This window comes from Amphiprion ocellaris, chromosome 15 (assembly GCF_022539595.1).
Source record: "Amphiprion ocellaris isolate individual 3 ecotype Okinawa chromosome 15, ASM2253959v1, whole genome shotgun sequence".
NCBI lineage: Eukaryota > Metazoa > Chordata > Actinopteri > Pomacentridae > Amphiprion > Amphiprion ocellaris.
In genome coordinates this window covers 1,202,891-1,229,313 of record NC_072780.1, presented here as the reverse complement: position 1 = coordinate 1,229,313, position 26,423 = coordinate 1,202,891, and the positions used below count along the sequence as shown (strand labels likewise).

The following is a 26,423-nucleotide window of genomic DNA, read 5'->3' as shown; positions in this document are numbered from 1 at the left end:
CACTGAGTGAGGGGGCAGGTGTCCATGATGTGGAGGATGAGCCTCAGCCTCATCCATCGCATGCCCAGCCTGAGTCTCAGCCTCAGCTTGCCCCGGTGGCAGCTACTGCTAGTGGTGGTGCTAGTGTGCATGTTAAGACACCGCATACGCTGCCTCGGTTTGACCCTATTTCACCAAGCAGCAATGGGTCACGAGATGAAGCACGGGTGAAAGTCCGCATAGCCCGTCTCCAACTGGAGTCACAAGAAAAACTGCGTGACCGTGAAGCCCAGCTGCAGTATCGGCTGGAGGTGCGTAAATTGGAGATTGAGGCTGATAAAGCTGTAAAGCTACGGGAGCTGGAGCTCCAGGCCCAAAGGCTAACTCACATCCCACCCACACCTGCTAGCAACACAGGTAATCCTTCCACTCCCACCTCATTACCTTCATTTGATGTAAGTAAACATGTGGCATTGGTACCCACTTTTCGTGAGTCTGAAGTGGATTCCTATTTTGGTGCGTTTGAGCGCATAGCTTCTGCTCTGCAGTGGCCAGTTGAAGTTTGGCCTCTTCTATTGCAATGCAAACTTCATGGGAAAGCTCAAGAAGCTGCTGCTGCACTCTCCTTAGCTGATAGTCTTCAGTATGAATGCATAAAAACTGCTGTGTTGCGTGCCTATGAGTTGGTTCCTGAGGCTTATAGACAGAAATTCAGGAATCATAAAAAAACCCAAACCCAGACTCATGTGGAGTTTGCGAGGGAAAAGGGGATCCTGTTTGACAAGTGGTTAAACAGTTGTAAAGTGAATGATTTTGATTCCTTAAAAGAGCTCCTTCTGTTAGAAGAGTTCAAAAACTGTGTGACTGACCGTATCGTTTTATATTTAAATGAGCAGAAGGTGCAATCCCTCTCTGCAGCCGCTGTATTAGCCGATGAGTATATTCTGACTCACAAGACAGCGTTTTTGTCAGCTCCCGCTGAGAAGCCCCGATATACTCTGGCTACACACAATAGTCATCCCAAACCACAAATGGTAGCAAAGCAGGATAGGGACAGACTGTGTTTTTATTGCCACAAACCTGGACATGTCATTGCTGATTGCCGAAGCTTCAAACGCAAATCACAGCAATCCTCTCCTCAGAGCGCGCAGCCGAAAGGCATCGGTTTAATTAAAACGGAGCCGCGTGCCTCATCCTCCGGCCCAAATGAGGAGGTTGATTTGTGTTTTAAGCCGTTTGTGTTTGACGGATTAGTATCTTTAACAGGTGAGCCATCTGCACAGCGTCCGGTACGTATTTTGAGAGACACCGGTGGCTCTCAGTCGGTGATTTTATCTACTGCACTGCCTTTCTCTGAGCAGTCCGCCTGTGGCTATGGTGCTGTTCTACGTGGTATTGAGATGGGTTACAGCCCAAAGCCTGTGCACCGAGTACATGTGCAATCCAAACTAGTTACGGGTTTCTTCCCTGTCGCTGTTTGCAGTGAGCTGCCGATTAAAGGTGTCGCGTTTTTAATGGGGAATGATATCGCTGGAGGTAAGGTTAATCCTGTTCTGGAGGTGTTAGAATCGCCTCCACGCTTTGAAGACTGTAGCGTATCCAACAACACAGATTTATTTCCTAACTGTGTGATCACCCGTGCACAGGCACGTAAAAACAGAGATAATGACGTTGAGGTGACTTTGTATGACAGTGTGCTTATGCCCGAATTATCAGAACAGTTTACAGCGAAGGATGAACTGGAGACTGAAACTGCGTCTCCCGGCAAACCCGCTGCCGTGCCGTTACGTTCCGACAGCGCAGCACATAATGACACTGATCTGTCTCTTCCAGTTACTCGCGAGCGTCTGAGTGCCGCACAGAGAGCAGATCCAACGCTGAAGAAGTGTTTTACCAGTGTGGTGAGTAACAACAATGCAAGTGGCGATAAAATCACGTATTTGATGGAGAATGATGTGCTGGTGCGTAAATGGTCTCCTGCTGCTGCCGATTCAGATCCGTGTGCTGTCTATCAGGTAGTAGTTCCCTCTGTCTTCCGTCAGCATGTGATGTCTGTAGCACACGAAAGCCAATGGTCAGGACACTTGGGCATAACGAAAACTTATAAGCTCATTCTCAGGCATTTCTTTTGGCCTGGTCTAAAATCTGATGTTGCTAAATTCTGTCGATGTTGTCATGTGTGCCAGATTGCAGGAAAACCAAACCAGCTGATTCCTCCAGCGCCACTACATCCTATACCAGCAATAGGTGAGCCGTTTGAAAAGGTAATTATAGACTGTGTTGGCCCGTTACCCCGTACAAAGAGTGGTAATCAGTATTTACTCACCATAATGTGCGCTGCGACCCGGTTTCCTGAAGCCGTTCCGTTGCGGAAAATCACAGCAAACTCCGTGGTGAAAGCCCTAACGAAGTTTTTCTCCACCTTTGGGTTGCCAAAAATAATCCAAACCGATCAAGGCACAAACTTCCAGTCAAGGTTGTTTAAACAGGTCCTCAGTGAATTAAATATCAAGCATGCAGTATCGAGCGCGTATCATCCTGAGTCCCAGGGAGCATTAGAGAGGTGGCATCAGACGTTAAAGTCCATGCTCCGAAAATATTGTCTGGAAACTGCCAAAAACTGGGATGACGGGGTTCCGTTTGTGCTGTTTGCTGCGCGCGAAGCCGTCCAAGAATCGTTAGGATTCAGTCCTGCGGAACTTGTTTTCGGCCACACGCCGCGCGGGCCGTTAAAATCCTTAAAAGATAAATTCCTGTGCTCCGCTGCATCTCCTGAAACAAACGTGTTGGATTATGTCAGCCGATTCCGGGAGCGTTTGCATCACGCTAACTCTCTAGCGAAACAGTCCCTTTCTTCGTCACAGACGGTGATGAAGCGTCGTTTCGATCGCGGCGCTATTCCGCGCAGTTTCGTGCGCGGTGACAAAGTCTTGGCACTGCTGCCGATCACCGGCTCAGCGCTCTCTGCTAAGTTTTCCGGTCCATATGAAGTCCGTGATCGCTTGAGTGATACCGATTACGTAATCAGTACTCCTGAGCGGAGACGGAAGACTCGCGTTTGTCATGTTAATATGCTGAAACGGTATCATGTCTATGTTCCACCCGCAGTAAAGCCAGAGGTAGATGTTTCATCTCCTGTCCTTGCTGGTAGTTCTGCTTTGATTGTGACAGGGACACCAGATATGACCGACGGAGACGAAGGCTTGGTGCTGCGTCCGGCGTCACATCAAAGCGCGCGGTTGCCAAATTCAGAGACGTTACAAGCGCTGCCGTCTCAGCTGCATCATCTGACGGATGAACAGCAAAGTGATGTCCTCGACCTAGTCAGGCGTTTTCCATGTCTTTTCAATGATGTGCCTAGTCGCACTACTGTCCTTCAGCATGACATTAATGTAAATAATGCGAAACCAATAAAGCAGCATCACTACCGGATAAATCCACAGAAGCGTGCGCTGATGAAACAGGAGGCAGAATATCTGTTACAACATGGTTTAGCCGTACATAGTTCCAGCCCTTGGAGCTCGCCGTGTCTCTTGGAGGCTAAATCCGATGGTTCCCCTCGTTTTATCACTGACTTCAGAAAAGTAAACGCTGTCACAGTCCCTGATTCATATCCATTACCAAGGATGGAGGACTGTGTGGATAATCTTGGCACAGCAAAGTTTGTTAGTAAACTGGATTTGCTTAAAGGTTATTGGCAGGTGCCGCTAACAGACCGTGCTTCCGCTATCTCTGCCTTTGTAACTCCAGATCACTTTCTCCAGTACACCGTGATGGCTTTTGGCATGTGCAACGCCCCCGCCACGTTCCAACGTCTTGTAAACACCGTTCTTGCAGGGGTGTCAAACTGTAACGCGTACCTGGATGATTTGATCGTGTATTCCTCTACGTGGGAGGAGCACATGCAGATCCTTGACCAGGTTTTCGTTCGGCTCGCTGACGCGTCGCTCACACTGAATCTAGCCAAATGTGAATTTGGCAAGGCCACAGTTTCATACCTGGGGAGACAGGTGGGCCAAGGTCAGGTGCGACCCCTAGAGGCGAAAATCTCTGCCATTACTGGCTATCCGGTGCCTTCCACCCGTAGAGCCCTACGGCGTTTCCTCGGCATGGCAGGTTATTACAGGTGTTTCTGCCGTAATTTCTCCACCGTTGTTCGTCCGCTGACAAACTTGCTCAGCACTAAAGTTGATTTTGTGTGGTCCCCAGAATGCCAACACGCCTTCGAGAGTGTAAAGTCCCTTCTTTGCCATGCCCCTGTCCTCGCTGCTCCCGACCTCTCCAGGCCGTTTAAGCTGGAGGTTGACGCCAGCGCGGTGGGAGCAGGTGCAGTCCTGCTACAGGAGGATTCTGCTGGAGTTGATCGCCCAGTCAGTTATTTTTCCCGTAAATTCCTTAAGCACCAGCTATCATATTCCACCATAGAGAAGGAGACCCTTGCATTGTTGTTATCACTGCAGCACTTCGAAGTTTATATTGGTTCAAGTCACTGTCCTGTCGTGGTAATGACCGATCATAACCCACTTGTTTTTCTTTCCCGCATGTACAATCACAACCAACGCCTCATGCGCTGGGCGTTGGTTGTGCAGGAATATAATCTTGAGATCCGTCACAAAAAGGGGACTGAAAATGTATTGGCAGATGCCCTGTCCAGGGTGTGGTAAGTATAGGTGACAGTAATATTAGGATAAACATGTTGGGTGATGATGAATCTTAATAAAAAGTCGATACGACTTTTATCTTAAGGGGAGGGGTGTTACGGCCAGCGTCTCCTACCCCGGGTGTGCGTGTGTTAATGTAAATATTGTGGCTTATACAAATAGGGCTGTGCGATCCCCACTCCCTGGATTGGACCACGACGACGAAGGCGTGACTGCGGCCGGGAGTCCCAGTGATTGGTGCGGCGCTTACCACCCTGTCCAATCGAAAACTGCCAACTCCTTTAAAAGAGTTGGCAGTTCCACTGAACGGGGCAGCTGACTCTCAGCATGCCGTTTTGTATGTTACTGTGTGGTCGAGGCAAGACAGTGTGTGCTAGGAATTGGGCCAGACCTAGAGTTTAAAAACTGATACAGCCTCACTTCATTGCAGGTAGTTCCTCCTGTTTAAGTTCACTAGGATTAGGGGTGCTGACTCGTGTGTAAGTTTTGTTTTGCCAGTTCCTCTTTAGTGAGCCTTTTTGTTCCGTTTTTCTTTTGTCCACCGCAAGGGTAGCATTAAGTTCTCCTTATGAGAACTCTTTTTGTGTTTTGATGTTTTCTTTGATTTGAGCAGCACCCACCAGCCCTCTTCCTTAGTTCTGCCTCAGTTTTTTTGCATATTTTCTGTTCAACCTTTCCTGTAATAAATAATTTGATTTTTACCATCCAACAACTGTTTATGTTGCTTCCCTTCCCCCCCGAGCCGGGGTTGTAACATTCAGTCATTAGCATAACTAGTGGAAATCATATTCCTGTGTGGTGATATTAATCTTGTCATTATTTCTCATCAACTAAATAAATAAAGTAAAATAATAGTGCTACAGTTTTTCCTACAGATTCCTGAGAAATAAATTAATTGAATAATTTAAGACTATTTCAGCTCTTATGTCTCTCTGTCTGTCATCACTATGATGTGATTTTAAATGGATCTGATTGGTTTCATGCCTTGAGTAGTAACACTAGAGGATAAATGATTAAGGGTTATCTTTTAATTAAACATGTAAAACAAAGACATTTCTTGAAAGTTTTGCATTGGCGTTTGTGTTTTTCTGCATTAAATTTGGCATTAATTCATACAGTTAATGTACTAGGAATGCGATTTGAAAAATTCCAGTAACATTAGCACATGAAAATATTCAATTATAGTCTTTACATGTTGAATAATTAAATAATTTTAGATGACATTGTATTTTACATGCTAAGTAATTATGTTTGTCTCAGAGAATTGCAATTCCAGTTATTTCAGTCTTGAGTTTTTCATGATTCTGATTGGTTGTGGTTGTCACATGGCAGTAAGAATGAGGAAGTGATGTTGTTCTTAAGAATGTGGACAGTAAAATGCCAAAGTTATTCATCTTCATGGTGCCATTTGTCCATCACCACAGATCAGAACTTTATGTTGTATGTGTGTTAGCTAGGGCTGCAACCAACCATTATTTTAATAATCGATTAATCGGTCGATTATTTTTTAGATTATTCGATGAATCGGATAAAAAAAACAACACCACATTTTTAATTTCCGCCGCTTTATTCAGAAAGAGAAGTTTTGGCCTGACAGAGTAAAAAAGATGATTGTAGTGAAGCCTTCGTCTTCAACCATCGACAGAGGCCTCATGTCAGTGAGCATCATGTTGAGGATGCTGTCAGTCAGGACAGATGCTTGCTGTGGTGGACATGATGTCTTTCTCATCATGAAGCCTGTCATTGTTTGCTGTTCATGAAATGAGAAAATAGTATGAGTGTGTATTACAGCACAATTTACAACAACTCAGTAATTATCTTGTTTTATTTGCAGTATTAGGTTAAGGCAAGTAAGTATTCCAAAGAGCAAAACACAAATATACATATAGATATGTGTGTGTGTGTGTATATATGTGTGTATATATATATATACATACATACATACATACATACATACATACATACATACATACATATATATATATAGTAGGGCTGCCACAAACGACGCGTCGACGAATCGCCTGAGCACGATACGTCATCAAAAGCAGAAGTGAGCGCGCAGTGCAACAGAAATCACCGTCCGAGTGGAGCGCGGAACACGCATGGACATCCGCGCTGTATCGTGCATATATAGTATATGCATATATTATATATGCACAATACAGCGTGGACATCCGTGTTTACGATACAGCGCGGACATCCGTGCCGCATCGTGCATATACTATATATGCACGATACAGCGCGGATGTCCATGCGTGTTCCGCGCTCCACTCGGACGGTGATTTCTGTTGCATTGCGCGCTCACTTCTGCTTTTGATGACGTATCGTGCTCAGGCGATTCGTCGACGCGTCGTTTGTGGCAGCCCTAATATATATATATATATATATATATATATATATATATATATATATATATATATATATATACATATACATATATATATATATATATATATATATATATATATATATATATATATATATATATATATATATATATATATATATATTAGGGCTGGGCGATATGGCCTAAAAAAAAAATCTCCGATTTTTTTCACAAAAAATCCCGATTCACGATTTATCTGATTTTTTTTTTTTAGCCCCTAATTTCTGAAAGCATTTGAGGCGAGAAATAATCTGTGCAGCAGGTGAATCTGTCCTCGTTTTAGGTCACCGATGCCTAGTTTAGAAGTTTGAGGACAGTTGGAATCTCTGCACGCTGCATCCAATTTGCACAAAGTAGGAGTCCAGTCTACTTTATGCAAATGAGCTGCAGCCCTCTCCAGGTAAACACACCTGATCACAGCTGGAAATGCGCTGCATGTGGGATACTGGTCCGGTTGGTGCGTTTCCAGCTGTGATCAGGTGTGTTTACCTGGAGAGGGCTGCAGCTCATTTGCATAAAGTAGACTGGACTTCTACTTTATGCAAATTACATGCAGCGTGCAGAGATTCCAACTGTCCTCAAACTTCTAAACTAGACGTCAGTGACATAAAACAAGGACAGATTCAGCTGCTGCACAGATTATTTCTCGCTTCAAATGCTTTCAGAAATACTTTTCGCTGAAGTGTTTTTGAAATAAAAGGGAAAGTTTGCGGCCGAGCCGCTGTGTTTATCCGACTTGTCTGCAGGACTGTCCAGCTGAAAGCTCGGTCATGTGACCACGTAGCGGCCTGCTGTTGCTCAGTGCTGTCATGTGACCATGTTGTGGTTCGCTAGTGACCGCCGTCCGTGAGATTATCAGATGTGGTGCGTTGTCGTGCGGGAAAATAGCATCTAGTGGACACGTGTCTTTAGATCTGCACCGCTCGCCGCCATGTTGTTTGTGTATCAAGCGTGGGGGGGAGGGGGGCGCACTCTGAACTACGGGAGCCCAGCGGGAAGGCGTTGGTGGCGGATGTTGATGAGAAAATCGATTTTCATTAAAACAAATCGACATTAAGTACAAACTCGAATTAATCGATAAAATTGATTTATCGCCCAGCCCTATTATATGTGTGTGTGTGTGTGTGTGTGTGTGTGTGTGTGTGTGTGTGTGTGTGTGTGTGTGTGTTGTCAAGTTTCATTTGTTGAATTTACTTTTCCTTTGAAAATACCGCCTCTGCTCTGTTCAACTCGCTCTGCAGGTGGAGTTTTAGTTTTTTTTTTTTAAACAAAACTTTATTTCAGTCAGCCAGCATTGATTAAAAAAAACTAAATTTTATTTCAATCAGCCAGCACTGATTAAAAAAATCAGATCTTTATTTCAATCAGCCAGCACTGATTAAAAAAACCAAACTTTATTTCCGTCAGCCAGCATTAACAAAGCTCTGCAGGTGAAGTAGACGCTCCGCGACATGGCGAGTGACACAACCAATCGATAATGAAATTTGTTGCCAACGCTTTTAATAATCGATTATTATCGATTTTATCGATTCATTGTTGCAGCCCTACTATCAGCCCCAAATATCAGTCATTGGTTCTCATAGATTATTGATAATTGCTATGAGCCCTAAAACATACTGATGAAACCATATTCTTTGACCTCTGTTTTAATTATTTTAATGGATAATCATAGCATTAGCAATCACTACCACACTACCATACTTGTGTTGTTAAATCTACAGTGTGGAACTTTTGTCTCCCCCTTCTGGCAGTGAGAGTTAGCAAACACTGTGATCTTCCTCTGGGTTTAGTTCTCATCTGGAGCATCAGAAACTTTACTTCTAGGTTTTTTTCCTCCACAGGCTCCACCATCCTCCTAGTTAGTGTAGCTGACTCTGTCTCCGTTGCCATGGTTTCCCTCCTCTTCTCACATCATGCTGGTTAATGCACCACCTTTGCACCAGTGTGGGAATGTCGCCACAATCTTGTGATTCTAAACCTGTGAAATACTTAGATATTGATGGGCTTTATCACTGTTGTGTGAACTCTTTTAGCCTGACTGTAATGGGCATGTATGTAAAAGTCCCACATTCTATAAATTTAATAGCACTTCTGTTTTTAATGCCCCATCATTTGAAAGAAGCCCTCGCTAAGAGTCGACTTTTATTCTCCCTTCATAGACCTGATCTTTTGCCTTTACTCCTTAAGGGATCTATTTCATACTTACACAGCTGCAGTAGTACATCTATCCATCTGTCAGAGGAGATTTAGGAGACAATCTGAAACACGTCATGGTTGGACGGCGGCGCAGGGTTCCCAAGGCCGTTTTTTATCCTAAGTCTGCTGCGCCACAGGGCGAACACTGACTCCATACTGTAGCTTGGGCCAAATGTGTGTGTCTGTGTGTTTGTGGATGCATATTTGGGAGTGGAAGAGTTGCTGGGAAGTAGAAAATGGAAAAAGAGGAGCAAGGCCAAAGAGAATCAAGAGCAAACACATCAGGAAAGGTACACAGTGAAAAAAAAAACTATCAGGAGGGAAAGAAGAAGTGCTGCAAGTAAAAGAGGCAAGACAATTTGTTGTTTTTTTTCTGATGGAGACGCCTGGAGAAAAATGTCGTAGAAGTTTAACTCCAGCTGGTTTAAAAGAAGAGGAGGAAAAATATGACAAGAGGAAAGAAATGCAACCCAGAGTGAGATAGGCAACTCTAATTTGATGCTCAGATTTTCATCAGAATAGATCACCTGCACATTAGGTATCAAAAGCAAAGAAAAGATGGAGGCAAGGAACAAGGAATTCAGGGAAACTTACAGGAAATCTGGTTGCAAATTGCCTATAGGAAAGTATGGACATGTGTGATTGTATTTATGGTCTGTCGTCCTTGCATTAAACGTGTCATTTTTATCAGTATATATGTTAATTTAATCAATTATTTGCTCGTTCTGATGTAGACATTTTAATCTGATTAGCATCCGTTAAATTTGATGCTTGATTGACTTAATCTAAATGTATTTTCACATTTAAATTGAAAAATAAGAATAAAACAATTAGGTTTTTAGTTATTTACAGTAAATAAAATGGACTCAATCACACAAAGTTGCCAACTCAAAAGAAAAATCAGCATATTCTGCGGTTTGATTCCGTAGACACACTGAATAAAGCCTGTTGGCAGCAGTTGTTCTCTCTTTCTGTTTTTCAGTCACACATTCTTCTGTCAGACTCTTGGAAGCGGCCAGTTTTGGGAGCATCAAAACACTTTCTATGACTCTTTAAATATTGAAGACCGTCTTTTGGGTTCCTTTTCTTCTAACTTGACATTCTGTGACAGAGTGTTTTTAGTCGACAGTTGTTTGATGACCGTCTGCTCCTTTTCTGTTGTCAGTGGAAGGACTTCTTTTCTTCATCCAAGGCTGCAAAATATTCCTTGCACATAGCTCCTGCAGGTTGAACCAGGCGGCAGGGAATTTTTTTCCTCCGTTTCAGCCTCCAGACAAACAGAGGAGAAAGCTGGTTTAAGATCTTGGTCTGAAGTGTATTCGATCCAGATGTTTTGATCGCGGGCTGCACAGTGGCGTAGTGGTTAGCACTTTCGCCTTGCAGCAAGAAGTTCCCTGGTTCGCGTCCCGGCTTTCCCGGGATCTTTCTGCATGGAGTTTGCATGTTCTCCCTGTGCATGCGTGGGTTTTCTCCGGGTACTCCGGCTTCCTCCCACAGTCCAAAAATATGCTGAGGTTAATTGATTATTCTAAATTGCCCGTAGGTGTGAATGTGAGAGTGCTTGTTTGTCTATATATGTAGCCCTGCGACAGACTGGTGACCTGTCTAGGGTGTCCCCTGCCTTCGCCTGAGTCAGCTGGGATAGACTCCAGCCCCCCATGACCCTAGTGAGGATTAAGCAGTGTATAGATAATGGATGGATGGATGGATGGATGTTTTGATCGCATTCACTGGAAAACAAACTACAGGGAGTCCTCGGTTTACGACATCATCAACCTATGGCATTTCGTCGGAACTGGTTACGTGGAACTAGTTGACGAATGTAGCAGACCAATATGTCGTTAAGCGGCGCTATCAGACGGCTTTGTTTCCATTCTCTGGTTGTACTCCACCTTGGATTGTGCTACATTCACTAACTTTCTGTCCTTCATTATGGCTCCCAGCATAAGTCAGACTCTTCTGATGCTTGGAAGAAAAGGAAAGCCGTCTCCATGGAAGTGAAATTAGATAGAATAAAACACTGGGAACAGGAAGAACTAGAAAAACCCCATAACTTAGCTCCAGAATTAGCCGCCGTTCCCAGCTCTCTCTACTGCTGACTCTCAGCCAATCAGAGGTGAGTTAACTAAACATGGCACGTTCACTGACATCAGGTAAATCTGGAAATGAACAATAAACATTGAAACCTCAACATCAACAACAATATGAATCCGTTGCAATATTCTGTTATCTTCTAGTAAAATGATTCATACATGCATGAAAGTTGTTGGTATTCATGACTTCATGAAGAACTGATCGATATCGTGATGCACGGAACGGATTTGTTCACATTTTCGCTGGAGTCCCAACTTACGGCAATAATCGACTCACATAGATCAGTAGGAACGGAACTCTGACGTAAGTCAAGGACCGCCTGTATTTTAACTGCATCTCATCTACCATTTTCTCATACACATGCATTTAAGCCTCCAGCCTTTTTTTTTTTAAATCTTTGGAAAGTATGGTTAGTGTTACAGCAAGTTGTTGCACCACAGTCTCCATTTTGTTTCTGTTTCCCCATGAGATCACACAGTGCACTGCTCCATAATGTTAATATCCTGTACATGTATCCTGCAGTATTATTTTCCCGTGTTGTAGTGTGTGCCTGTCTGAGATTAAAGAGAAGAAGATATGTGAAGTTTCTCTGTTTTATAGGATTTTAATACTGTGTTGTGAGTTGGGCCTTTTCATACATGAACAAATACACAAATGCTCCTCATTATCTGATGCTGCTTCCATGAAAATATTCTGTGTATCAGTATATGTGTGCATTAATGTAATTTACTTATTCCTAGTTTAGATGTAGTCATTAAAAACTAGAGACATTTTTGTCTGGTTTTTATTGATTAAATTTTGGTCCATTTCATTTTGTTTTGTTTGGATAAGATGCAATCAGACATTTGCTAGTTTATTTGTCCATAAGTCCATCTTTCCTGTCATGATTAGTTTTGGATCAAGTCAAAATACGCACATTTGATTTATTTTAAATGTATTTTCACATTTAAACAATACAGTAAATAAAACCAGCAAGAGGAAAGCGAGCCCACTTTATTAAAATTATTTACAGTAATTAAAATCGAGTTAATCTTACAAAATTGTGCTCCACAATTCCTTGTTGTCGTGTTAAAGAAAAAAAACTGCACGATCAGCTGTCTGATTTCCTATGAATTCAGCTGAATAACATTTCTTGGCAGCAGTTGTTCTCTCTTTCTGTTTTTCAGTCACGCTCTTCTGTCAGACTCTTGGAAGCGGCCAGTTTTGGGAGCATGGAAACACTTTCTATGACTCTTTAAATATTTAAGACCGTCTTTTGAGTTCCTTTTCTTCCAACGTGACGTTCTGTGCCAGAGTGTTTTTAGTCGACAGTTGTTTGATGACCGTCTGCTCCTTTTCTGTTGTCAACAAAGGGATTTTTTTTCCCTTCTATTGCAGCAAAATATGAAATAATATTACGTGCAGACAACTCTTGCAGGTTGAACTTTGCTCACTAAAACTTTCCAGGTTGACAAAGTGTACCAGATATATAGATAGTGTAAAGTGAAAGTAACACTGACATGTAAATATATTCCATTTTCACATTTCTTACCTGCTTTTAGTCTGTCAGTCCTGCTTCATTTCACTTTCTGTATAATTTTACCAAGGCAAAGAATGAAATATTTACAGATTTGACATGCTGAAAGATGAATTTTATGAATAACTTTTATAACTTTGGTGCTCATTAAAAGCTGATTTCCACGTCGGCATTGGAAAGAAAAGTGAACGAAAATGGACTCTAGATTTTTATCCACATTCAGCCTTGTATGTTTAGTTTGCTGCAGCATGAATTAGCTCCACTTTCACAGCAGGGGTCCTTGGCTACTTTAACCTTAGATCATAACTACCTAAAGCTAGCGGCAGCTCACACTGTGCCACGACCTTCACTCTGTGTTATAGAGTGGATCTGTGTATGCACTGCAATATGAAAAGTGTGTATAGTAATTCATTGTTTTCTCCCATGTGAAGAGGCAGAAAGAGCTTTTTACTTTTTCATTTTATAACTGAACAGTCGTAGTGAAATCCTCATGTTCTTAATTAGCTGCTGTAGTTGTAGCTCGTCGCCCCTCAGCACATTTAGCGAATGAGAAAATGAGTCCGACAGAAAGGTCTCGTTACAGACAGAATCCCAGACAGACGACGAAGCCGGGGTGCGAGACAGGACACAAACTCTGAGCATGGATGATAACAAACACTTAAACTGTCAGGGGAGCCAGTAAAGACGGAGGTGAAAATTGAACAATCGAAGAGAAGCAAAGACTGTGTGTGTGTGTGTGTGTGTGTGCGTGCGTGTGTGTCGGCCTGCCACTCATGTCGACAATTCGAAGGTAAAAGCTTTTTACACACTAAGAGTGAAGCAAAACTCTCAGACTGAACTGCCGGCTTGTGATTCAGGAAGAGCTTCTTAAGAGTTTCTGTGTGAAGTCAGCTGTGGTCAATTTATAAAAAAGAAAATTCATATATATGCGTTTACAAGTAACAAGTCAATAAGTCTGTGGCGGGTGACTGATGGAATGTTTCACCAAATGTTAAGAGCGCTCCGCTGATTTAATGTTGGTGAGGGCAGTTTGAAAACAAGATGAACAGTCTACCGGCATGCTCTGAGCTAATTGCAGTCAGCATGCTTATGTGCTCATAATGACGATGCTAATCGAGGGGCTTGTGATTGGAGGATGCTGGTAGACCTGGACCAAAAAGCTCTGCTTCCCACCTGAGATCACATCCACCAAACTGCGACCAGACCTGGTGCTATGGTCAGCTTGTCTTAGGCACGTCTACATCATGGAGCTCACAGTGCCTTGGGAGCTCAGTAGAGGAGGCCTATGAGTGCAAGAAGCTGAGGTATATGGAGCTTGCCGCCGATGCAAAACAGCGAGGCTGGAAGGTGAGGGTTCGACCAGTCAAAGTAGGCTGCAGAGGATTCATAGCCACCTCGACATCCAGGCTTCGGGAGATGGGAGTACGCGGGAAGGCCCACCGGCAGGAGATCAAGGACCTCTCCAGAGCCGCTGAAGAGGGAAGTCAGTGGCTGTGGATGAAGAGAAAGGACTCCACCTGGACCTTCAGGTGAGTAGATGGCCTCTAAGGGGTGAACCTGGGATGCTGGGATTCACTGCTGAACCCTCTGGAGGTGTCATGGGCCTATCAGCAAAACACAGATGAAGGAGGGCGTCCACTTGATGACCCAGAGGATGAACTCACTCACTGGACCATCCCACAGAGTCTTAGGTGTCTCATGTACGCAAGAAGGGATATCAACATCTTGTCCTACACAGCTGGTCTAAAGTATCATAGATAGTTGGAGGGAACGTCTATACCACATTCCATGGAAATCCATCTTGGAGCTGATGATACATTTCGTTCCAGACCAGACCAAACAGGAGGAGCCCATTTGCAAGACTTAGGAAGACGTATCAGATCAGGAGTGCCCAAAGAGGAGGTTTGTCAGTTTCCTCAACATTCACGAGGTTGTTCACTGTGGATTCATCCTTCAGGTGTTCTACTGCAACATCCTGAGGCGTTGAGGGAGAACGCTGAATGCTTAAACAACCTGAAATGTAACACAACAGTAATTCGTTGCTCCATCTTGTAAATGAGCCTGCTCAGAATATAGAAAACTAGATGCGCCAACGCTATCTGGAACTACAGCCTTCTTTGATCCCGGAAATGCACCACGGGAAACGTGAGGAAATCACCATAAAACGCTTGTTGAAAATTTCACAAAAACCCATTTAAACATTGAGATATTTTAGTCTCGACCAAAGTGGTGGACTCACATATGTCAGGACATGAATAGAAATTATGTTAGATATGAACAATTGAGCAAAATAATGTAGATAAACTCTGTGAAGTCTTCTGAGCACAAGATGTTGGAAGAGTTTTCATGGTGCCAACAAAAGTCATGCACATCCAGCATATGCAGGCAAGTGGCACATTGATAACACAGTTCAAGAGATCCAGTGTACTTCACATCTTTACATAACAGAATTCCCAGGGAGGATTCCAAATATGGCAGGAGCACTAGGAGCGGTGCACATTTAAACTTCACATTGCAAAGGTGCAGATTTTTTTATCGTACCTCATATTTAAGAATCTTTTTCTTTTAACACTTCAGTTAAGATGTGCGAAGAGGGGCCAGTTTGTAGCCAAACAGTGTTGTAATGAGAGGTTCCAGTGAAACTTTGTTCTACTGAGTCAAATTGAAGTCACTTTTGCCTTCTTTTCTTAAATGGGGACATTTGTCACAGCTGATTGTGTTTTTAATTGTCTTTAAATTACATTACACACTGGAACTATCAAAAATGAAACAGTTTGATGGCAAGTTTTTATATGATGAAGAAGTGGTTAGGCAGCATCATGCTTTTTACAACAAAAATCATTCAAGGATGGGATCAGAATTTTTCAGATCAGTATTAAGCCAGTAAACGGGCTAATATGAATCCTGAAACAGTTTCTGCTTCTGTTCAGTTCGTTCTGGCCATCGCATACAGTTTGCTCAAATAAAAATATATCCAAAAGTTAGATGAAGAAATTATGGGGCTGCAGTCTTTAAAGTTACACGTCACACTAACATTTTACGTCTTTTTATTTTAAAAAACCTCTGCTTGTTTCATTTCACTATAGCTAAACAACAAAACACTGTCTGGTATTAAAACAGGACATAAAGTAACAATAAACTGTCTTAAAATATACATCTCATCTCTGCTGATTCCTTGAAATTGAAGGAAAAAAATCTATCAATGGCCACTATCAATATGAAGAATAATTACCACAAAAAAGAGAACGGAGGAAAACTGGCTTCATTGTTCCTTTTGGCACTTGAACGTGTGAATGTAACCTTTAAATAGGCTCACTGGCTTCATTGATGCCTCATAAAACACTATGAACAAAATGTAGTATAAGGTGCCAGTTTCTCATGCACTTGTCTGTCAGGTGTGCGATAGATTACATAATATATGCACGTTGGATTTGCATACTAAACACTGCAACTGAATACTGCGGTATCATTAAGCCTGAGAGAGCAGAGAGTCTCCGTATGGGAACATTCTGCTTTTCGTATGCTCCATGTGCAAACTGGAATATTAATGGCACCCGTGTAAATGTTTTAATTGGAGAATGCCTCACTGTAATTGCAGGCTATAATGGCATTAATATGTTAATGCGAATGTTTCCAGGGTGACATGTCATTCATAACTGTGTCCTTGCTTTTTGTTCTCACTGCAAAGATCAACTAAATCTGCACTCAGGTTCAAAATGCGGTTATCTCTCCCTTTAGAAAGTTGAATTTTCTGGGTTGCTGCTATGATCAGCGCTCAGAGAACTGAGGTCAACGGTTTGAATCCCTCCTGTTGGGAGCACGCTGGTGAGCAGAATGAATGCATAATGCTGTCACTTCACTTAGCAACGGCTGCTCAAATGCCCTTGAGGAAGGGCACGTAAACCTCATTAACCCCAGCCCTAACCCTTTCTGTTCTGTTACCAGACAGTGGTTGTATACAGCAGCCGAGTGTGAATATTAAAGCGGGCTTCTTGGAAAAAGAGCATATGTCTTCAACTTGTCTCTCCCTGGTTAAATATGGCTACAAAAATAGATCTAATCGCGTCCTCGACTGATATATGGCTGCTGGAAGCCAAACACCAGGAGTCGCTGAGAGAGTGCATAAATGCGAAATAAAACAATAAAGCATGGAAACTCAAGGCTGACAGCACTTTGAGAGCAACACACAGCTGCTTTCCACTCTTCACCTGCTAGAGTAAAAAGAAATAAATCAAAGGCAACCTCCAGTGTTTGTGGTGCACCGCCTAATTATTTACACACGTACTCTGCCAAGGCAATTTTGATTTAACCACAGGTATATACAGTGACTGGATTAAATCCATCACGCAGTATTTCTCCCGGGATGCAAATAAACAGACTACGCTTGTCGAGACAATTGAAACTGAGCTGACATGTTCACATAAAGGTCATTAAATGCAGCGCTGTGGCTATAGTGCTCGAGACCGCAGTAAACAAACCTCATCAGAGAGGGCAGCCAGTGTTCATGATGATAAAATAATAGATATTAGGAAAGCAGAACCTCGCCAATGAATGTGTTCACCAGTGTCACATTGCAAGTTAAACTGATGCTATTAGTGCCAAAATAAGCTCTGGGGCCGAGAGAAAGGTTGTTTTCAGCGCTGACTTCCTCCTCTTTGGTTGATGTTGTCTTATTCTGCAGCTGCATAATTCGCTTCCCTTAGGCTACACTAAACATTGCTACGAAACAAAGATGCTCAATGCTGCACTCACAATCCGATGTTTTAAACAAAAACGCATTCTGCAAGAAAAAGATTGCAAAAGAACCACGTTTAAATCGCTCATGACAATTAATCAAGTACAAAATAGTCTCTGAGTTTTAATAACGTACTTTCGCTGATGTCTATATTTAATGAAGTCTAATAAAAATAGAACTGAAGCCACAAAACTGCTGTTTTCCTTGATATTTGGTAGAACTGTATTAATATTGAAATGAGTCACCTCTTGATGTTCATTGAAGACAAATCTAATGTCATGCTTTTTTAGTGTATTAAAAAAATCTCTGTGTGGAGAATTTTTTGAGGTGTAAACATTTCTGCTAAATATAAGAAAACAATAGAATATTAAAAATAGACTGAAACAGGTTTGTGCACCGGTGATATGGCCCACTGAAGCCGAGGTGGATATAAAAGGCAGCATCTCAGTCCTCGTGGTGCACAGTGCAGCACGACTTGGGCAGCCTTAAAAGCATATTAACCTTGTCTGGCAGTAAGTTTAATGGATAAATCCCGAGCCTCTCCACCTGCTCCCTCACTGTTCATCTCTCTGCAGGGGAGCTGCTGCTAAAAGCCTCACATGTAAACAGCGTTTGTTGCTCTTCAGTATGTCGGCACACAGTTGGATTTGATTCGGCGTCTCTTTCTGGATGTAACGCAAAAAGACGGAGGTGTTAAAGAGTCGACCCAGCGGCTCAGCCCATCTCTCCTGTGCTGTTTGATTAACGTTACAGCTGCCAGTTTCTGCCGCTGTCAGTCTCTGCAGTAAATCCCTTACTAATTTGGCAAATCTCAGAAGTATCTGCTTGTTTCCTTTCTCGAGAAGAGGAGAGACAATTTCCTCCTGGCTGCACCCTGAGGTCTTTACCTCTACTGTTTAGCATTAGACTGTTCATTTGCTTTGTCATGCAGTGAGGAAATGAAACCCGCTTCTGAAAGCAGGGACAGAAACTAAATTGTCGATGTTGTACGTACAGTAATCGGCCACAGCTTTACAACCACTGACAGGTGAAGTGAATAACATCAATTATCTTGTTACAGTGGCACCTGTCAGTGGGTGGAATACATTAGGCAATAAGTGAACAGCAGGGAAAATGTGCAGTGGAAGGTTCAGAGGGATTTTTGACAAGGAACAAGCTGTGATTGCTGGATGACGGACTAAAAAGGCAGCTGTAGCAGAGTGTTCACTGTATGTGGCTTCCTTGAACCACGGTTACCTACAAACTGTGGTTCAAGGAAGGACAATGGTTGAGACAGAGGCAGTGCCAAGGAAGCCCAAGACTCTTAGATGCATGTATGTGAGCACTGCACCACAAACTGCTGAAAACCTTAATGCTGATATGTTAGAAAGTTCGTAGAACACAGCTGGACGATGGAGTAATGGAAGAAGGTAGCCTGGTCTGATGAATCAGGCTCTCTTTTGTATCATGTGGATTGCTGGTTGCATGTTTTTTGTTTACCTGGTGAAGAGATGTCATGCAGTGTGGAAGTCAGGCAAGTGAAGAAGAAAATAGTACTTCCTGTTGCTACGTGCGATTCCAATAAACAGGAATTGTCTGGTGACGCCCAATAGCGTCACTGTTTGATTCTGTCATCCACTGTTGTTGATAAGTTTCTTACTTTTTGCTGACTGCCATTGATACATTTCTGCCAGACCTCTTGTTGTCTTACCTTTTGTTTGCCAGACTCCTTGACTCCTTCACCTTGGGTTGCACCTCGTTCGCTTGTACCAATTACATGCAAACCAACCACTATTCTCTGTGTACTGTCCCTTCTCTACTGTGTCACCATCAGTATAAAATGTTGTACTCTGCAAATGTTCTGGGTCGGCTTACCTTCACAGACTCATTCTCTGTGCTGGTAAGCCCATCGCATGCCGCAATACTCTCTGAGCTATTTTAACAGCACAAAGAGAACATACACGATATTAAGCATGTAGTTTTAATACTGAGGCTCGCGTTTGCACTTTAGCAATATGTGAATGTTCATTAAGTCCCCATAGATTTAATAGAAGCAAATCTGCTCCTCCCATCAAATTTCCTGCTTAGACTTGATTGTTTTACAGTATTCTACGTCTCTAAAACTGCATCTCAGTACGTCTGAACACCATCATTAGCGCACTTCTGTGATCCCTTCTGCTTCGAGACACCTCTCATTACCACCAAGACAGGAAGTGTTTTTCTCATTTGGCAGCTGCTGTGAATCTGAGCTGATAGATGCAATAGAACCAACAGCTGAGAGCGTCTCACAGAATCTAGTCTGTTTTGAGCCATGAGAACCTTTCTCTGTCTTAGAGTTTTTCGTTTATCCTCATAATGATGCATGAAATGTAACTTTGTAAAGCTGCTTATAGCCTTTAGAAAAGTCCTCTTTGAATTTTGCCAACAAAGTAAGATATAGTTTATGATAAGCAACTACATAATGGTTTTCTGTACAGTAAGCAACGATATATGACAGGGTGAGCAAATAAAAGAGGTGGAGGACATCACTGCACAACTCAAAGAGAAGCATTTTAAAAATTATTTCCATAATTTTTTATGTAAAGATGCTTTGGAGTCTGTTATCAAGCAAACATGTTTATCTTACTAGAGAAGCTCAGTTGTACTAATGTTAAATTCTGTTGGACCATTAGAGGTATCCATTCACAATCTGCTGCTGCAACAAGTTGTGTTGCTTTGGAAATCTGCAGTTAATAATGAATTGATGCCATTCAAGAACAAGTGATTTTAGAGGGTATGGTTTGTGATTTCAAAGTCCCTAGAAATCAATTCCTTCTGCCAGCTTTCTAGTATTGGCAATGGGCACAAACACACAATTGTTTTGTCAACATTTGTGCAGTTTTGGTAAATTATATGAGTCGGTTTTGTCAGAGTTGCACCTACTAGTTTGAATTGGGTATGGGGCTGACATTCAGATGTGATTAAAAACCCCAGTCATGCATTCGTAATGAAGCCGATTGCATAGGTAGTCTCAGTAAGTTTTCATCCTAAACTGGACTTTAGTCGTAACTTTTGTAATATATTTGTGCTTTAAGACACCTGCCAGCCAAACAGGTGGAAGTATTGTTAAGAATTATGGTACAAAGATGTCGTTAGTAAACAAAGATTCCACACAAGTGTGTGTGTCTGTGCTTTGCATATATTGACAAATAGTCATCACGTATACACTTGGAAGGGACCCTGCTGGGCAGTCAAGGAAGTGCAGTGTTGGGTGCAACAATATTTGGATGTGCAGACCTCAAGAAATGCAAGACGAGAAACATTACATGAGTTAGTGACTATCTTAGAGTCAGAGCGCGTAATCACCATCATCACAAAGATGGCTGGACCCGGTCAATGCATAGATTCTGCTGGGAACAAGGTGCATCTACCTATGCTCATAAAAAATGTGGTACTCTTTTAGACAGATACCAACAATGTGGAACTCTGTCAATCAGAAATGTTTGCAAATCAGAAAAGCTGCAAATACAACTGCAATGCACAACAGCATCCCAGAGTGCTTTATAAGCACTGAAGCTACAGATGGCATCATCCTCTGACTAAGCAAGCAGCCCATTCTGAAGAGTCTCTGGATTAGTTTAGTAAAATGAGCAGTTTAATTTCACAGCAGGACATAATAATTTAGCTATATTTTATTATAGTAATGTTTCAAGCATCAATGTGAAAGTGGCTCATTGTAGTGATGAATCATCCCCTTTCACTTTACAAAGCTTTCTAGCAAGTTTTACCTCATAGTTTAGCTGTTCAGCTCACTGCTGTACCATTTTGGTCATTTTTGCCAGCAGAAGGAACCTGCTTTCAGCTCTGAAAACCCCCAGTACTCTTCCTGCTAAGCACCAAGCAGCAGACAGACACAGTAAGAGACAGACTGGTAACCATGGAGGAGCATTTGGCAGCTAAAGACCCAGAAATTCCCATCAGGAATTGGCGGATAAGAGTGAATACTGAACCTTGCATTCAGCAGATGGCCAGAAACACACCTACAAGAATGATAGTGTTGCTGTTTGATGTGTAAATGAGCAACTGTTTACTAAGAGGTTTGCTATGTTATCTTTCATAGGGCAGTAATAAGTCATTATTGTGTCAAAAAAATCAATTCATGCTGGGGTTCAGCCAGTGGGTTTTGTGTTTTTTTTTCTTTTTATCACATGGGAAAATGCCAGTTTTGGGAGCTTTCTCTGAAACATTCTCATCCCAACAGGTTACGAGCTGGTGCAGTGGGCAGCGAAGGTTTCTAGCTCCAGGGCCGCCTTTTTCTGGTCCACAGTCCAGTTGTGATTTCCATTTAATAAAGTGGTACATGACAGATGACAAGCAAACTCCCGAAACTTCATGTGATATTTGCATGCGTGCCTTTGTGTGTGTTGCAGAGCCCTACAGCCCGGCGGTGTGGGTGATGATGTTTGTGATGTGCCTGTCGGTGGTGGCTGTCACCGTCTTCATCTTTGAGTTCTTCAGCCCCGTGGGATACAACCGCAGCCTGCAGAGCGCCAAGAGTAAGAGACGCAGTCGGTGCGGCGCCGGCACGCCAATCAACCCACTGCTCATTTCTAACATTATTACCAACTTGTCACTTTGTCAGTTATGTAAGCAAGGGGGGGGTGATTTGGAGGAGGGCGTTTGTTCAAATTATGCAAAGCAAACTCGCTTTTTTTTTTTTTAACTGCACATGAATCAAAACAATCACTTCACACCCACAATCGGGCTTATTTATTCTTTAATGAAACAAACACTGACGGCGTGGTGGTGGTTGATTTTGACATTTTTGCTGCACTTGTCAGCTCATCATTTATTCCAACTGTTTACTTCCTGCTCCTCCGTGGAGCCACTTTCATTTTAAATAATCATCTGGAAATCTTATTCATTATACTCTAATACACTGACACACGTGGAATTAAACTGCATTAGAGTGACAGGTAGGTGTTTGTTCATCGCTGGTTGTTAGTTCCGTTGCTTCGCCGATGCTAAAACGCTTCCACTTTCATCTCCTTGTATTTTTTAACATTTTAATCTCCTCTTTAGTTACTGTTCATATCCTGCAGAACCAGTGAAGGCTGTATATGATAAAGAGTAGCTCAGGTCGAAAAGTTTGTACTCCGGCTTTTGGCAGCTGCAGAAGTTCGTACATCATTCCAGTCCTCTTTCCAGGTTCCACATGTGGAGATCTTTACCCTCCGGTTGTGAAAAAAATAAAAAATGTATGGATCAAATTAATGTGCACAGTTTAAAGACACTCAAAGGTTGTGTTCATGATCCACTGTAAAGCATCAGGTTTGCAAGCCAATCATACCTAGTAAACAGAATTATAGATGTCATAAAAGCACTTTCACTGCAGAAAACTCTCATATCTTCATCCAGAATCTTCCCTCCTACATCTTTGATGCTTGATGACTCTTTCCACTAAGAGATGTACCTCCGCCTTTCACATTCAGCAACCATCTGGATTCCCTCATCAGTTCTTTCTGTTCCTTTGTTTCTCATCCTTCTGAGACCTCACAACTTACCCATTCTATATTCAACATGAGGGGCTCTGCTGCCAGGTTTAATAATTCCATTTAAATCTCCTCCAGATCACATCTGTCTGAACTTCCAGCATCACTCAGTTCTTAGATGAGGAATTTTGTTCCAGCAGCCACTGCAACTCCAAACATTAATGAATTGATTCTATATGGACATAAATATGCAGCCATAAGCATCCACATGTTCTCTCAGGGGGTAAGACAACATGAAGGTGACCCATCTCCTGCAGATAGTGGAGATTTGCTAATTGGGGTCTGTTTTTATTGCATTATTTACAGATCTGAGGATTGAGCTTCAGGGTGGGCAAAGATTAAAAAACAAATAGATATATGTAAAGAAATCTAACCAGGATGGCCTTACAAAACCAACAACAAAAAAGTATTACTGACTGTACTTCCCTCTCTAGTATAAATAGAAGAAGAAATACAGCACACGCCTACAAACCAACCCTGTTCCCTGACAATTACGTCTCTATACAGCTGAACTGCATTTACATTTACTCAATTACATCTTGAAGGAAGCATATCTTCTGCCGAATTACATTTACCTGTTGCCTGCTTGCCTGTTATCACTCCTTTCAGTTGCTCAGTTACATATTAGATAGGTAGGGACTTCGGTAACTGAAAGAATCGAGGCGTAGCATCTAAACAAGTAGTGAAATGGTTGTATTTAAATCCAGACTGCGACATTTTCCTAAACCTAACCATGTAGTTTTGGTGCCTAAACTTCACGGGTCAATATATAATTGAGGGACTTTTAAAGTCCATGGGATATATCTTGCATACATTTTTATTAGAAGTAAAAAAAAAAAAAACGAATGTTTTTTATGTTCATTATGATCATATCTGTACACATTCCTTAATTATTTAATATGGAAACAATCACTTATTACTAAAGAATGATTGGATATCTGTTAAATCTCAACAAAAAAAATCCCAATTTAATAGCCACCACCTTCTAATGAGCTAAACAATAATAAAATGAGCTGATTCAGAAATAGTTTGGATTGTGTTCTTTTTATTAAGTTGAGATAATCATGACAGATATTTCTTTTTTGGTAATATATCAAATTTTATATGGAAAATAACAAATTGTATCTGTGTCGGAGAAGTCTTTTTCCATTAAGTTTCCCATTACAAAAACACCTCTCCAGGAAGTGTGTTAATTCCAGATCACATGACCTGCTCCACATGATGTCATTTCCTCCTGAAGGAAAGACTGGCCAGACTCCAAGGCTTTCTGAGTTATTTAATAGAAAGTAATCAACAGGTTTACTACAATATCTTTAGAAATAAATTTCAATTTCACTCAATTGTATATATAATATTTAGAAGATTCTTTCTCTAAAATGCCATGTGGTGTTTGGTTATAGGCGGCCATGTTGATTTAAGGCCTGAAAACAGCAAAAATGTCGACTATGATACAAAAAGTGCCACAATTATATATCGACCCTCACCAAGCTTCTAACATGTAGATACTGTTGTGGAAATGTCAATGAAAGCGCGATATTGTTGTGCCAACACCTAACCAAACAGCGAATGAAAACTGACACAAGTAAAAATTGTCCCATGTGAGACATAAAACCTGGTCTCCTGGGTGAAGCTCCAGTTGCTGTATTTCTTCATCCTCCCTTCCTACCTCCTTATGTGGACAAACTAGAAGCCTTCTCTACTCTCTGTCCTCTTGTCTGACCAACTTTTGCTATGTTCTTTCAAAACGTACATAAGAATGCATTGTAGTTGTACAGGAACGTAATTTTTTGGACACAGGTTTTTCTTATAGATCCACAAATATCCGATATCCGATATCCTATAAGCTACTGCCACCCAGATGGCAGTAGCTTATAGGATATCGGTGTGGCTGGTTGGTTAAGAGAAAGGTGATTCATCTGCGCTACAGCAGTGACATCTTGGTTCCTTGTGCCACTTCGCCCCTTGACAGTCAATATCACAGGTAGATATATACATTCATGCTGCTGTACATCATCCATACATTCCATTTTGAGAAAGAAAAACACTCAACAGAATACAACTGCAGTGGTAACACCTGGTTGAGGACAGTCCCAGGAGGCCTCATGGAATGGAGGTGGGATGGTTATCCAAACATATTTGCAAAACCATACAGCCAGTCTTCATCCATAAAATCTTTCCTCTTAAAATACTGCATGAAAATACAGATGATCTCGCTGCTGTACTGCATCCAATGCAGCTTCTTCATCACATACTGATGGGCCAAGTTGTAGGTTCAGCCTCCAGGAGCTGGACAGCAGAAAACTCCAACCAGTACCTGATGGCTGGTGAGAATCACGGTTGTAGTGGGTGTTCCTGTTGAACTCAAGCCCATTAAACACCACTGGAATGAGCTTTGAAAAGTCTCGCTGCCCTACTACAGTGCTGTATGCTAATGCGTTTAGTCAAATAGGAGCAAATCCCTGCAGCTGCTTTCCAAAATGAAGGTGGAAAGTCGAGTGCAGACTTTTATGTCAGAAAGGGTTTATGGACACCTGTAATTGTAATAGGGGTAATTTTTTTATGTTTGTCCAACAATTTTTGTCAGGTCTTGTTCTCTATCATTTGATTTAGGTTAGCTCTCAGTGCACATGTTAAAAATATTCTTTATATCCTCAAACCTCTACCCCTTCAACTCACTCTCTCACTGTCTCTCTCTCTGCCAGAATCTGGTGGATCTAAGTTCACCATCGGGAAGTCTGTCTGGCTGCTGTGGGCACTGGTCTTCAACAACTCTGTGCCTGTGGAGAATCCCAGAGGAACCACCAGCAAGATCATGGTAAACAGCTTCACCATTTAAGTTGACTGACTGGCAGCTTGCTGGTTTTTAATGTTGAATTTATTCTGTATTGTGGGCCAAAATTAGTCTAGTAGTGTAACCTTTGCCTTACTAGGATTTTAACTGCTTTTTAAAAATATAGTAAACAACTACCTGGCATTAAAAGACAGCTGTTGTGAAATAATCTAGATGTCTAAGGTCCAACGCCACTGCCTTAGTGGCCAGTTCAGAGTTATTGCTGGGATCATGGTTCTGTTTTGTTTTTGTTATCAGTATCAGATTCCTTTGCAAACAGAATATTCCTGACTGAGACACCACATGGAGGCTACTGAAGCCAGTGGAAGTCTGCAAATTTGAGAAAACTTTCAACCCATATACATATGAGTGACTCCCAGCAGGGCAGAATTAGGACAAATCTCAATCTAGAGTGACTTAAAGTTACATGGATTCCAAAGATTCCAATGACTGTTCAGGCTGAGATGGCATCACAAAAATTTGGATGTCGATCAGATTTAGAACCACTCATGGCAG

At 42.0% G+C, this 26,423-nt stretch overlaps 1 protein-coding gene across 2 annotated transcripts in view; it reads left to right on the top strand.

Annotated features, from left to right (window-relative positions):
- Window positions 1-26,423, top strand: part of grin2da (glutamate receptor, ionotropic, N-methyl D-aspartate 2D, a) — a 300,423-nt gene that overhangs the window by 231,515 nt on the left and 42,485 nt on the right. For both annotated transcript variants that reach the window (XM_023271461.3, XM_023271462.3), the window contains exons 11-12: window positions 21,956-22,081; window positions 25,780-25,892. In XM_023271461.3, coding sequence (XP_023127229.1) covers window positions 21,956-22,081; window positions 25,780-25,892 — 239 coding nt within the window. The remainder of the gene's footprint in view (window positions 1-21,955; window positions 22,082-25,779; window positions 25,893-26,423) is intronic.